At 34.1% G+C, this 15,299-nt stretch overlaps 2 protein-coding genes across 2 annotated transcripts; one reads left to right on the top strand and one right to left on the bottom strand.

Annotated features, from left to right (window-relative positions):
* Nucleotides 1-646: 646 nt before the first annotated feature.
* LOC106637494 (ATP-dependent RNA helicase DDX54) lies at nt 647-4,621 on the bottom strand. The gene is made up of 12 exons (XM_089590994.1): nt 4,570-4,621; nt 4,152-4,491; nt 3,696-4,072; nt 3,307-3,622; nt 3,015-3,225; nt 2,710-2,936; nt 2,445-2,636; nt 2,234-2,366; nt 1,983-2,181; nt 1,770-1,908; nt 1,525-1,693; nt 647-931 (listed from the first exon to the last, which is right to left on the bottom strand). The coding sequence occupies exons 2-12, from the start codon at nt 4,359-4,361 to the stop codon at nt 735-737; spliced, it is 2,370 nt and encodes a 789-aa protein (XP_089447120.1). The 5' UTR covers nt 4,362-4,491; nt 4,570-4,621; the 3' UTR covers nt 647-734.
* Nucleotides 4,622-5,830: 1,209 nt separating this feature from the next.
* On the top strand, nt 5,831-13,054 carry LOC106637578 (uncharacterized). The gene is made up of 19 exons (XM_089590824.1): nt 5,831-5,966; nt 6,075-6,266; nt 6,917-7,205; nt 7,289-7,369; nt 7,435-7,631; nt 7,731-8,088; nt 8,431-8,511; nt 8,629-8,774; nt 8,884-9,092; nt 9,189-9,530; nt 10,341-10,464; nt 10,981-11,205; nt 11,245-11,485; nt 11,553-11,633; nt 11,711-11,907; nt 11,977-12,201; nt 12,288-12,397; nt 12,481-12,599; nt 12,668-13,054. The coding sequence occupies exons 1-19, from the start codon at nt 5,890-5,892 to the stop codon at nt 13,052-13,054; spliced, it is 3,681 nt and encodes a 1,226-aa protein (XP_089446950.1). The 5' UTR covers nt 5,831-5,889.
* The last annotated feature ends 2,245 nt before the right edge of the window (nt 13,055-15,299 follow it).

A 15,299-nucleotide genomic window follows, 5' to 3' on the forward strand; every position in this document is an offset into this window, starting at 1 on the left:
TTATTAACATTCAATTGGCAACCAAATTCAATAAAATTTTTCTACTTCCGACTGCGTAATTCATCGTACGTGTGTAATCAACAAATATCTCTTTCCATCTGTATCCTTTGTTATTCACCTCAACTACTAAAAAATTACGCGAACAGCAGGTAGGTATCGCACCGATGGACGTAATACGAATACCTGTCGCTATACTATACACACCCACTGTTGCGCAATGTGTCAACTACAGAGTCGAGTTTTGTGGTGTAGAGCGGCAGCTAACATTCCTCGAGGTAGGTATATGCGTGGCATAGCCTTGGGAGATGAGCGACGCTGTGAGAAAGTGCATACACCGTCGGCTGAAAAGGGAAAAAAAAAAAAAAGAAAAAAGAGGAGGAGTATGTAGGGAGGGACTGGCTCTCTCGGACCTCATCCCGACAGGATGTGCGTCAATTTACGCGTCAACCCTTTGTGCAGCTTATGCTTGTATATACGTACTTTGAAGCGTGTGGGAGAAGTGTCTTGCCGCTTTTTTCACACACTTTTTTTCGTCGCTGGTGTAGTGGATGACGCATTAATATTTGTTTACTCGAAAAGTAGATAGAAAACTCGTAAGAACTTAATATACGTTGCGTTATTTTTAATGTAAAGAAGTAACAAGCCGTATGGTTTAACAATAATTATTTTTATCTTACAGCCTTCAATGGTATACATCCGTTTGAGTACGATCAGATGTGAAAATTTGCGTGGACTTATCTGCGCCTGTTGCGACCTTTCCCACCACCTTTGCGGCCACCTGCTTTCTTGCGCCCACTCCTCTCCCTCTTCTTCTCCAGTATCTCGCGCGCCTTCAGTATCTGCTCCGGCCTCTTCAGCTCGCTCTTGACCATTAGCTTTTCTTTTAGCTTCTGATTGTGTCTGGCCCAGTGGGTCATTCTCGATGTATCCACTGAAAATAAAATGAATTTTTTTTTTTTTTTTAACGAATGCCATTCTCGTTAATTCAAACATATATTGGTGAATTTCAAGAATCCAAAGCCATGCCCACTGATTTGATTAAGATTCATGTAACCGTGGGTATGAATATTATGTGCTGATTGATTTTGATTGCTGTACGTTTTGACAAGTACATAAACGTAGTGATATGAGCGCGAGCACAGAGGCATATTCGGACGACGATCCGTGCACCTACTGATAGATCAATTACTCTCTTCCTGCGAATAACGAGAGTAGATAGTGAGCACACGCTTTGCTCAATCCAATTCGAAGTTGGTGGAACATGCTCTCAGGCTTAAAAATAAACCATGTCTTATTAGCCGAACCAACGATTTAACTCCCTGTCTACCAAAGCAATCAAGCTTGCCTTTTTTTTCCCGGTCTGTTTATTTACGTGATTGAAGCTATTGTTTATTAAATTCACAGCAAATTCTTAAAGAAAGAGTTAATTTTATGATAAGAGCATTTTGGCAGTAACAAATAATTTTCAGTTAACTAGGTAAAATTTACACGACTGAATGTTTGTCTACGAATTGTAATACTTACACCTCTCTAGTTGACGACGTGTTTCATTATCAGCGTCTTCGTCTTCCTCGACAGCTTCCATTTGAGCTACAACTTTATTTTTATCTTTCCATTGCTCGTATCGTTTTGTTTTATAAGTAGCTGGAATCCAAACACCCGACTCTGTGCGGATTTTTCCAACTCTAGAATTCTGTAATAAAAAAAGTTATTCAATAGTGAGCTAATAATTTTAAATTCATTTCGTTGTTCATAGATGTATTACTTACGTTGTCGATGGTGATCATTTTCTTCTTCTTACGATCCCACTTTTTAATTTGTTTTTGAAGCCGTTGCGATTCATTGTTATCGGCACAAAGATCAAAGTGAGCCTTTTCTGCTTCAGATGCAAAGTTGTTGACAGCCAGACTGTTAAGTTAAAGGTAAGATACATTTTTCGGTGTAAGCTTTGTCAAAATTAATGAATGAAAAGTTATAATTACCCCTCTTCGGTATGTTGATCTGGAGCGGTGTAAGGTATATAAAATTCTTCATCCTTAAGGTTTTTCCGTTTCTTTTTCTTCTCATCACGATACAAGTTATCAATTTTCCTTTTCTTTGGAAGGATGACTTCACTAAATGCTGAATTTATTTCGTCATTACTACTCGATGGCAGTTTAGAAGTATCTTGGCTTTCTGAAACTAATTTATAACATTTTTTATTCGCTGCTAAAACATTTTTTTTGAATCTTACCTTCTGTAATCCAACTTTGCCTTTCCTCTAATTTTCTGTGATGGTTGCAAATATTATCTTTGTGGAAAGCTCGCTTCTCTTTCATGACTTTATAATCCACTGATGAAGGTTTAGCAACGACTTCAAATACTGTCTGAAATAACGTAGGCTTAATAAAATCAGCAAGAATAAAACGTCATCCAAATAAAAAAAATTGAATTTTGGTTCTTACCCCTCGAGGTCGATAACCTTTCATCTTTGTCAGCAAATCAGTAGCATCATTACAAAGCCCTCTGAATTCTGGTAGCACACCAGCAAATGAAATGTCCAATTCCTTTACTCTTTTGATACTTTCTACGGAAGCTGCTGGTCTTGACTTTATATATTTTTGATATGCATTGTCACATACACTTTGCATGTTGTACTGTAATTTGATAAGCATAGTAAGAATTTTTCTACCGCATGAACCTGATGGTATAAATTATTCAAATACTTACAACATCAGTATTACTTTCATGCCATGATATAAGATTGGACTGTTCATCCTCGATCATTGATTGTGGCATTTTTCCTATAGCTTCTTCTGGAACGTTTTTTGCTTCAGTTGGAGGGACAATGTTAAATGAACGCCCAAGGAACAAATGTAGGTCCAAAAGATGAGAATATTCATCAGGGCTAACTATATTATAGGCAGTTCCACTTCGTCCAGCCCGAGCACATCTGCCTGAGTTTGAAAAAGATTATAATTTAGCAAACTAAAGAAATTATTCCAAATATCTCAAACAACATAGAACTAACTCACCAACTCTATGTACAAATAATTTGCTTTTGGCCGGAAAGTTGAAATTAATAACATTATCTAAATGAGGTATATCAATACCTCTAGCAGCAACGTCTGTTACAACAAGTACTTTAACTTTTCCTTGCTGGAATTTAGCTGCATTTATTTTTCTTGCAGTCGCATCCAAATTAGAATACAAAAATGAGTTTGCTATTCCAGCCAAAGTCAGAATCTGGATATTGCATAAATAATACCATGAATGAAAATTTTATCAATTAAATGTTGTAAGCAGCTAAAATAGAAAATATCTTACTTGACTTATGTACTCAACGTGATGCATAGTGGCCACAAATATTACTGTTTGAGATTCCGGTTTTACAACTTGTTTCAGCAAACACATCATGACAGCCAGCTTTTCTTCAGGTCTACAAGTTACAAAACAAAGTTTCAGCTCGTCAGGAATCTTGCTTTCGACGTCAAGACGCACAAGTACTGGATTGTTAAGTCCCACTTTTGCAAATTCTACCAAGATTTTTGGTAAAGTAGCTGAAAATAAAAGCACCTGCTTTCTATTTGGCAGTCGATTTGTTATCTCATTGATTTGCTCTCCAAAACCCATTTCGAACAACCTGCAATCACGCTCGGTTATGATTGACTAAATAAAAAATTTTTATGCAATGATGGCACACATAATTAACATACCGATCAGCTTCATCAAAAATAACAAACTCAATGCTGTTCAAATTCATATTCATTTCGACAAGAATATGAAGAAATCTGCCAGGAGTAGCAACAATGATATCAGGATTGCCGTGAATGGCAGAAAATTGAGTTTCCATACTGTCACCACCCAAAATGACAGCCGATTTTAATCCCGTGAATTTTCCCAGATCTTTGATGAATTTTAACGTTTGAAGAGCCAGTTCTCTCGTAGGTGATAGAATCAAAGCTCTTGCTCCTGCCTTGGCCTGTCTGGCTTGCAGTTTTTCAAATAGTGGTATCAAAAAACAAGCGGTTTTACCGCTGCCAGTACGAGCCATGGCAACCACGTCTTTGCCAATCATTGCCAATGGTATCGTCTGTCCAAAAAAAAATGACGTTAGTGTTATACAGTTCAATTATTAATCTGAATTTGTGCGTGAAATAATTTATAAGTACCTTTCTTTGGATAGGCGTAGGCACTTTGTAACCACGTTTCAAAATACCTTGTAAAACAGGATAACTCAACCCCATTGATTGAAATCCTCCAGACTTCTTCACCAATGCACCCGAATACTTTTTCTTTTTTTTTGTGACTCCTCCATCACTTTTATTATTTTTACCAACACTATTAGATACTGGCAAATTCTTTGCCTTTATTTTTGACATGATTAAAATTTCGCTGTGTCTATTCGCACCCAATCCACGTAATTACGTGGATATAAGGTTAGGAATTTTAAAGAAAAACGCTACTTTTTCAAATGAAGTATGTCCACAGTGAAGTTCGCAGATTGCGTGCCTATAAGAGAACATGTGTGTGTATGAAAGCACAATTTTTATTTTTACTTGTCTGATACATAAATAAATATTTATATACTGTGGCGTCTCGGCGTCTGTTGACTCAACAGTGTTGAGTCTGTTCAGTCTGTTCACAGTGTTCACGTGCGCGGGTGCGCCGTCACAGCAGAGGATGAGAGGATGTATGAAAACCACAACATAACCTCACCTCACCCTTGTGTGTGTACGTGTATGTACATATACTGTATATATACAGTATTATTTTTACACTCAAACTCAAGTACTAAATACACCTAGTGATTTACTTCTTGCGGAAAACCCTAGAATCTAGGGTTTTATTCAAGACAGTTAAAACGCTAGATGGCGCTGATACACTATACACACGATGACAACTGACAATTGACAATGGCATATGTATTTTAATACGACGCCAATAAATAAATTGAATTGAATTGACAATTGACAACTTATCTACCTCACACATGTGCACTCGCGTTTACCAGAAATCGCTGGCGTTTACCGGGATTGTTCAAACAATGCAATCGTTTGTTCGATATTCGATTCGAGACAATCGAGACCAGGCAGAAATTATAGATATAGGTCTATAACCTATGATTTGTTTTTGTTGCCGATAAAAAAGGAGCAGTCGAGTGAGTCGGTGTCGGTGAGAGAAAGAAGTGAGGAATTGATTTGCTGAAATCATCGATCATCGGCTTCATCGCCGGTGTGAGGGTAATTTTACCATAGTGTATAGATTGTGGTAAAAAACAAAACTCGCGCGAAATCGATTTCAACAAGTAATATATTATCCACTGAGGGTGCCTGTACATGGGCGTCTTAATGTCTTAAGACTGCAAGCCACACCTATGGCGGGTGATTCATTCAAACTGATGTTAACTGAATACCGATATAATTTGTTTTAAACAAGGAAATAGACACTTTATTCATCATAAAACTATGTAACCTGATTACATTATAACGTTAGAACGTTTTTAAGGCATCAATTGAAAAGTTTCTACAATTCATGTTAATACAATAATTTTGTCAACATAACCTCTCTTTTGAACGACTCAGCGTTAACAAAATTTTTTTTAGTTTTGGTGGCTAAATATCTTTCCAATATCATAATGCAATCACGTAACATAGTTTTGTTATGAACAGGATGCCTATTATCTTGTTTAAAACAAATTATATCAATATTCAGTTAACGTCAGTTTGAATTGAATCACCCGCCATAGGTTTGGCTTACAGTCTTAAGACATTAAGACGCCCATGTACAGGCACCCTGAGTGGATATGGCAAATAACATGTTATAAAGCGTGAAAAAAAAAAAAAGTTGAAACCGCACCAAACGACGAGAACAGAAAATCTGATCAGTTTCCTCCTCGCACCAACAAAGATGATTAACGTAAACAAGTGGGCTAAGACGTGCAATTCGCTACGCGAACTTTTGAATCTCCTTAGTTGCTCCAAATGGTACTCGTATTAAAAGTCATTACTATTGTTATACCACAAGATCCGTATACTTACTTACGAAATTTGTTAGCGCGATGATTTATTTTTATTTTTTTTTTTTTAATTTAGCAAAAAGAGTCTCCATGAGCCTCGGCAGTTTTTAGATTGCGGTCACGTCTCTTGCATCTCATGCACAAACAACAGCAATAATACATGCGTCGATTGTTTGTTAAATTCTAAAAATCAAAACCTTCAGAAAGATGAGACGATACACAAAATCGTACAGGCTTGCTGTACTATAGCCAACATTGTTGGCCTCAAGTGAGTCTTCTTTGCTAAGTTTATTACCTATTAGATATCCGAGCATAATATTTTTATTCTTGAAATATCTACTGTATGTATCAACTTGTATCGCTTTTAAAAGTCGTACATATAGGTACCTATACCATAACTAAATCCTGTGGGCGCGGCACATTGATGGGTTTTTCCCCTTTTCGTATGGCGCATCTTATATCGCACTTACTCTTGTGCCAAAAGATTTGCCACGATTTTCTCTTTTAATTTTTATTATAGGGAATAAGAAAGCAGGAACCTATGTGCATAAATGAGTCATATACTTAGAAGTACACTTGACGGCCAGATATTCCCGACCCCCTCCGCGCGGTACTTCAATTTATGACTTCTGTGTCACTCAACTCGTCGGAGGGGGTCGGGAATAAGTATCTGGCGTATTTATAAATTTCTTTCTTATCTTATTCTAATGACACGTATAGATACTCCATTACTTCCATACGATTTTGAAATATAACGCCCTCATCGTGGAATTTTTAAACCTTCGTGTTTGTAAAAATTCGTTCCTTGGTTATTTTGAATACATATGTAACAAAATTATTTGTAATTTAATAAAAATAACTAATTACATTTGTGTATCGGATTTTTTTCATAAAGATTTATTTTTCAAATTTTTGTAGGAACAACGAAGATATAGGAATGAAATTAGAACAAGCCCCGTTATCTCACAATGGCAACATAGCCATCAGTAATCCGAAACTCGACAATAACATATTGACAATACATAGTAAGCTTACAAAAAAATCATGCAAAAAGATTGCAAAACGTAAAAAAGATATAAATGCAAGTAGCAATCAGGCCATAAAAAAACCAAAATTAGATAAATTTAGAGCTATTCTCTGCAATCCTAAAAAAATCAATAAAAGATCTCCTAAGGGTGAAACAATTTTACTTCAAGAATGTCTAAAGGTACTTAAATTATAAAAAAAAATACATAAATAAAGGTAATATAATTCATGATATTTGTATTAATTACTAATGATTTATTTCAGAATCACGTAGATAATGTAAAAGCTTTTTTAGATGTAGGAGCAGATCCAAACATTCCTTGTTTTGCAGGCTGGACACCATTGGTAAAAAAAAATATATTTATAAAATTAAATGCATGAGTTGATATTTAATTGAAATTTTTTTTTAGCAAGAAAGTGTTGCTTACAATTTTCACGAAATAGCTGAAGTTCTTTTAAAGTTCAATGCTGATGTTAATAAAAAAGGTCACGAAGGCCGAACAGCTTTGCACGAAGCAGCTAAAAATAATAACTTGGGCATCATACAGTTACTATTAAATTATGGTGCAAAAAAAGATATATTTGATAATACTGGAAACCTGCCCATGTAAGTTCATATTTACTTTCGATTGTCTCAATACAAAAATATGAAAGCTCACAAAAATTTTTTTGTTAATTCATAAAACTTGTTAATATTTTTTTTTAGATTTTACTGCCAATTGGAAGAGGCAAAAGTTTTACTATGCATAGACACGCAAATGGAAGTACAAAATAATTGCACAAATGATAACTTGACAGAAAAAAGAATTCTCACAGAAGATTTTGATAAAGGCCCTAGTACCTCTGAGAGAACTACAGAAAGTAATCTTAATTTGTTACCCACAAACAAGGAAGAAGATATGTATCTTGAACTTGACATAAAAGAAGAAGATAATGTTTTTGGAGAATTGGATTTAATGTTTGAAAAAATAAACAGCATGAATATAAGTTTCGAACCTTTACTAGAAGATACATCTCATCAGATTCTAGCTAAATATACTGACGAAAAAGATGCTGATACAAGAGTTTATGAAAATTGTGTTTATCCAAGACGTTTTGACAAACAAACAAAAACGACAGTCAAATGTAGCGGCAACGATACTTGTCATAAATACAATGATAGCAACCCTACTGAAAACTCTCAAAATAGCAATATTTTGAATCATGCTAAAAAAGATTTTTCACCAAATACCGAAAAAAAAAGAAATCCAGAAAAGTTTAAAAGTATTCTATCAAATCCATATAAAATTAATAAAAGATCTCCAAAGGGTGAAACAATTTTACTTCAAGAATGTCGAAAGGTATTTTAGTTAACATTACTGTAGTAATATAACTACAAAATTTGTAATACTTTTTATTTATTTTAGAATCACGTAGACACAGTTAGAGCTTTTTTAAATGCAGGAGCAGATCCAAACATTCCTTGCCATGCACACTGGACTCCGTTGGTAATTAGAGAAATCAAATGTTATTGTTGGTTTAACATTAAAAAATACATGTAATTTTTTTTTCAGCAAGAATGTGTTGATTACAATTTTTATGAGCTGTCCGAAATTCTTTTAAAGTTCAATGCTGATGTTAATAAAAAAGGTCATGAAGGCCGAACAGCTTTGCATGAAGCAGCCAGAAACAATAACTCAAATTTCATACAATTACTTTTAAGTTATGGTGCAAAAAAAAATGTATTTGATGATGCTGGAAACCTGCCAGTGTAAGTTTATGTTTACTTTTGTTTTAATTCTGTTGAAACAGAAAAATTTTAACTTCTAGTGTAAAATGAGTTTGATGTTATATTTACATTTATTTTAAATAATCTGTAGATCCTACTGTCAATCCGAAGAGACAAAAGCTTTATTACACGTTGATAAAGATGAAAATTCACCAGAAAATAGAAACCTTTTTGAAATCAGTAATGAGTTCCCCAGTATTTCTGAAAGTACCTCACAAATCATTGTTTCGCCTTTAAATAATAACAATAGTTTAACAGAAGATAAAAGCATTATTGCTACAAACACTAATGAATCTCCAAGTACTTTAAAGAGAACTACGCGGAATAGTCTTTTATGTATCAGTAATAAAGATGATGAAATTAATAACTCAAAAAAAAACGAAAGCATTTTTGCAGAAAGCAGTAATAAAACTCCGAGTACTTTTAAGAGGATTACACGGAGCAGTCCTTTATCTATGTGTAGTACAGAAAAAGATGAAAGTACTAACTCAAAAAGACATGAAAACATCATTGAAGAATACAGTGGTGAAACCCTAAGTATCATCAAGGAAACTACGCAAAGCAGTTTTATTCCTACAAACGAGAAAGAAGATAAATTGTATCTTAACCCTAGTATCGAAGAAGAAGAAAATTCTTCTCAAGAACTGGATATCGTGTTTGAAAAAGTAAACAACATTGACCCAAAAAAAAATTTGAATACTAGCAGTAGTGTGTTTTGTTCTGATGATTCTCAAGAAAGTATTATTGTTATAAGCTCTCAAAAGTCTAGAGCTCTCTATGATAAAAAAAATGTTACTAATTCATTACGAAACACCGAAAATAATACAATAAGTTTGGATAGTGAAGAAATTATTGATATTGAAAATTAATTTTATTTTTGTAATTTTATACGTGTTATTTTATGGATAAAGTTTATATAATCTATTTTGTTATAAGAGAGCGTGCATATATGAAGAGTGATACACGGTCAAGGCATGGCATTTAAGCCCATACACAAGTTGAATGGGATTAATTAATTGTTTATCCCTCACAAGTAAGTATGCGTTTGAGTGTCGCGTTTGACAAATGTATGGCTCCAAGTTAACACTGCTAATTAAATTTTATGAATTTTATAAATAATTATTCAAATCATGTAGACTTACTAGAAAAAGAGAAATAAAAACGAAGTATATATTTTTATCTTTTTAAAATAATATCTTTTTTTTGGAACTACCTTCTTTCGGCAAAAATGTATTATTGGCTAGTATAAATAAATAAATAATAAATCCTGTACAGAGTAACGACAAAAGAATTACCGACCGCATTTTTACATTCAAATTTACCGCGTTAATAATTTTGAACTTTTGTTGGGCGGCAACCGGTAGAGGACACTACCGCACGCGAACACCTCATTGGTCCTTGGTACATTTTATCTATAGATGTACACGCGGTGTGTCAAATTGTAAACAAATCTAAACTGCCGAGGCGCCGAAAGAGTCTCCGACACCGACTAACTGTAAATAACTTACTTAATTCATTGAAAAAATAAACTAATTTAGGGTACCTGAGTACTGGCAGTTAATAAATACAGAGTAGTTGAGAGTATATTAAGTATGGTGGGGACAGAAACGATGTGGGTGAAAACGCACGAGGCGTTAAACAATTTCATGGCAACACTCGCCTGCGGAAAATGGTAATTTTCATTGTTGAATTAATAAACACATCCAAATTTCACAAGTAATTAATGTAGTATACTGCCGTACCTTAATTATGAAACTCGGAAAAAAAGTTTTGAACACTTGTTTTTACGGGTGATACATATTATGTTTATGGAAAATTACATATTTTCCCAAGTAAAACTAACATTAAGATCTTTAAAAAACTTGAAAAGAAAATAAAATATTTTCCGAATAGTTTAAGCCTTTGTTTGTGATAGAAGAAAAGTGAAAAAAGCAGACTGAAATGCTTTCTCTCTAAATTGTTTCTCAAACTTTTTTGTTTTTTTTTTTCTTCATCTTTAAGTTGCACAGGTACTGACAGTACATAATTAAAACTCTTCATCTTGATGATTGAATTTTTTTTTCTTTCCACTCATCAAAAATACATACACTAATCATCTCAACCATCAAAATAGAAAACTTTCTTGTTTACATACTGTTCTAGAGTGTGTAAACATAATAACAATTTATATGTGTTTTAATTTTCCAAGCAATCAGAGATTAAGAAATCCACAGCAGTTTTTAAATTGTGGGCACTATGCATGTGCCAAATGTATTGGCAAAGAAACCAACTGCGTGGCTTGCCACATTCCTAGCGAAGTAACAGAAATATATGCTGATCGTGAAATTAATGATCTGTTAAACAGTTTAAATGTTATTGCTGAGGCTGTTGGTCTGAGGTATGTTTATTTGTCTAATTGCAATTTTAATAATTTGTGGCAATCACTTTTGCTACAATTAATGACTTTGTCTAGCTTTGAGGACCATAATGATTATGAAGCTTCAGAAAGCATATCAGCTACGTCAACCAGTGATAAAAACATTAGTAAAAAAAAGGGACCAAAAAAACAAACTTCCAGAGGTAAAGATATTAATGAGACAATGAATACTTCTATTTGCGAATCTAATGCAAGTAGAAGTACTTTCAATATTCCAAAGAATATTAACAAGAAAAACAATCAAGGGGAAACACCCTTGCACATTGCCTGTCGTAATGTGAGTATTACTTTGATGAAAACTAAGGGTTTTAATTTTAAATAATATCTCTTTTTTTTAACTTTAGAACCACGAAGAAAAAGTAAAATTACTGTTAGAAAAAGGAGCAAATCCAAACACCAAAGATAATGCAGGCTGGACTCCTCTGGTACTCTTCTTTAACATAAAAATACAGTTTACCTTCTTTAAAATTTTATGTACATTCTTATAATTGTGTTTTTATAGCAAGAAGCCGCGAGTTATAACTTTTATAATGTTTGCGAAACACTTTTGAAAGCTGGTGCTTCTCCTAACATGATTGGTTTTGATAATAGGACTGCATTACATGAGGCTGTAATTGTTAACGACTTGGATTTAGTGTCCCTACTCATAAATCATAAAGCAAGCAGAGATTTATGTGATAAAGAAGGAAAAAAACCAAAGTTAGTTAAACTAGTTTGTTTAAATGACATTATAGTAAATAAATGTTATCGTATTTAATCGTTTTACAGAGACTATAGTAAATCAAAAGAGATGGTCCAGTTTTTCAAAACTTTGAAGGATTCTAATAACAAGGAAGAATCATCTAATGATGTAACAAAAATTATTGATAAAACGTTAGATCCAGTGGGCAATGGAAAAATTGTTTTGTATGGCTCTAATTTAAAACTATCAAGTCGTAAACAGCTAATTAAATTAAGTAATGAAAAAAGAATAAAAGTCGTCAATAATTTTAGGTAATTAGTACATTAAATATTTAATTAACTTGCTGTGTTTTTTATGTTAACGTTATTTTTATCCTTCTTATATTTAAATGTTACAGTCTATCTGTTAGTCACGTAATCATTGATGCAGAGGATGATGACAACATAACACTGACATTTGATGTGCTACTGACTATTTTACATGGAAAAAAATTTTTAAACAGTGCTTGTTAGTTTTCATTGTTTATTTACCAAGATAAAATTAAAGAGCAATGATGCAAATTAATTTTTTCTAATATTTTGTATCCACAGGTTTACCAATCCTCTTGGATAATGAAAATGTTTATTCAAGTCAACTGAGCATTTTTGAAATAAATCCCCAACAATTAGATAATGGTCCTTTGCGCGCAAGGGATAATATGGAGAAGCAGGTGATTATTAAAAGATCTCACAAGTTATAAATTAGAAGCTTGACTAAATAAAAAAATTTACCTTACAGAATCCTAAGTTGTTCAACAATTGTTTCTTTTTCTTTGCCATGAAGAGCACCGACTCCATCAAATATGATGGGGTCTCGTTTACGAAAGAAAATCTGTCGACCTTAGTTGCCGCTGGTGGAGGCACAATAATGACAAGGGAGCCCAGACCAGAAGATATTCAAGGCTTACTAACGCCCTTTCATACAGCACACGACCCAAGTCATTCTTTGCATAAATGTACTCATTATATTATTTACATTCCGGACAATGATGATGTACATTCGAACTCAAATCGACTTATTTACAATATGCGATGCCTTAAATCTTTGCCATTGATGTGGTTTATCGAATCCATACTACGGTATAAGTTATTAGATCCCGTTGATATGGGTCTTATAACACAGTAGTTGTAAGTATGTAAGAATTAAGTGTTATTTATCTTAATAATTTTTTTATTCATAACACAAACTTTTTTTTCAATTGAATGTTTATGATTTGAAATCAAATAAATAATATTTTTTTTATGTTGTCGAATTCATTATAACTATAACATTTATGGCAGCTAGGGGAAAACTATTTGATTCTACAATTTATCTATATTATGTAGTTTCTCGCACAACGCGTTTATTCGTCACATGTTGTGAAAAATGCAACATTTATAATTGATATATCATGTGTACCCGTTGAAAATCAGTTAGGTTGGTTACGCTACGATTAAATAGTACAAAATAATAAAAAGTTTGGTAAGCTTTGTAAATACAAGAAACTTGGTATTTTTAATTATACTTGAATCCAACCACCCAAAGTGAATGATTCATATCTTAAGCATAAAAAACATGTCAACAAGTGATTCAGGCCATGCTCTCGGCATAAAGGTATGTTTATTCTTTATAATACTGCCAAATGTTCAAGACGTAACACTTGCTAGTGTTCACGAATAAAATTGTACAGAAAATCTAGTACAAACCATGTAGCAAAACTGATTTACGTCGTATTCTGTCAGTAATTAACTTTGAAAATGAAAATTGGCTTTAAAATTTATATTCATTAAAAGTAAATAACGAGAGTGAACTTAAAATTAATTCCTTAAATTTTCACAACGAAACGATATTAACGATTATGCCATTGATTCCAGCATTTTATATTTATAATTTTTTTTTTTTTTTTTTTTTTTTTTTCAATTAAACATTTTTAGCATAACGCAGTGATTGTGAAAATCTCATTGAAGATCAAAGATCAAAGGTGTATACCCACTTGCACACAATATTACGAACACGAGTGTAACATATATACCTATATATACTTACGTGTGTGGTATATATTACTTGCGAGCTCGAGCGTATGGTGCTGGCAGCAAAGTACCGCTAATCCGACGCACACGAATATAGTATACTCTTGCGTATATTAAAGTATCAAAGGAAGAAATACGCTTATACCTGACATGTGGCCGCACACGTTGACGACGGGGGAAAAAAAAGGGACGAAGAAGGCAATTAAATTTAATCTCGTCGTTTGCTTTTGGACCCGTGGCCGCTTCCCTATCCTGTCTCTCTCTCTCTCTCTATATATCATTACGTACTTGCTTGATTGTCATCTGCATTATTTTCTTGCCGCTAAGTTGTGCTGGCACTTTCGTTATTTTTCTTCTGCGGTCATTCGATCGGCGCGCTATAATCGGCAGGAGTAAATCACCCGCATCGATGTGTCACGTATGTAATACCTACCGATGCTCGCCGATTTTCAATCACTCGTTTATTGCATAAGTTTGTCCGGTTTAAAAACATAAACGAAATTTTAACGCTCGAGTACAGTTGGAGATCGTAAAGTATTTCGATTCCCGATCAAAACGAATTTCGTGTAATAGATCCCGAGTCATTCACCTTTCAAGGTTTAAAGAAAGAGGCGGTGTGGCCCGCTGAATTCCCACCCAGCGATGAATCAATAAGATCGACGAGTCAGGTAACTTTTAAATGTCCATTTCGAGCTTTTATTCGATCGTTATATTTATAAGTGTACAAAACGCCGACTCGTAGCTTATAGAAAAATAAATAAACAAAATGTCACACGACGCGTACATATAATTTTCAGGAAATTTGTAACAAATACGCGGTTTGTAAGAGTTTACAAGATGCATACTTACTTTTTTTTCTGAAGTTAATTGATAACCGAAGCTCAACGAACGTCAAAAAAATGAATTACAAGCTTGGCTCGATTATAAAATTAAGGAGAACAGAAGGAAAAAATTTTTTTCCAAAAATGGCACCTCGCATCCAGCATCTCCTCGCACGTGCCAGTGTACAATATACCGTAAGGGTAATTGGTACATCGGCTCTCGCTGCAAATGTATAATCATATATCGTTTTCGCCCAAACACATTTTCTCCGATGTATGGGCAAGTACAACGAAGTCGGCTTTCTTCGTCGATCGAGCCAAAAGAAGAGAATCGGCAAAGAGCCACGAAAGCTCTCGCGAAGAGAGAGACAAGATCGGCGGGAAAACGATGAAGATACGAGGCAATCACATCGCGAGCAAGAGAGGAGGAGACGACGAACGGAGAAAGGAATGGAAAGACGCGGATGAATGGGCGGGGAAAATGGCAATCCCCGGCAAAAAGCACTACTCTTTCCTCGTCGTCCTCGTCATATTCCTTCG

Source organism: Copidosoma floridanum, unplaced genomic scaffold (assembly GCF_036245765.1).
Source record: "Copidosoma floridanum isolate Cflo_tuat_1 unplaced genomic scaffold, Cflo_Japanese_pri ptg000013l, whole genome shotgun sequence".
Lineage (NCBI taxonomy): Eukaryota > Metazoa > Arthropoda > Insecta > Hymenoptera > Encyrtidae > Copidosoma > Copidosoma floridanum.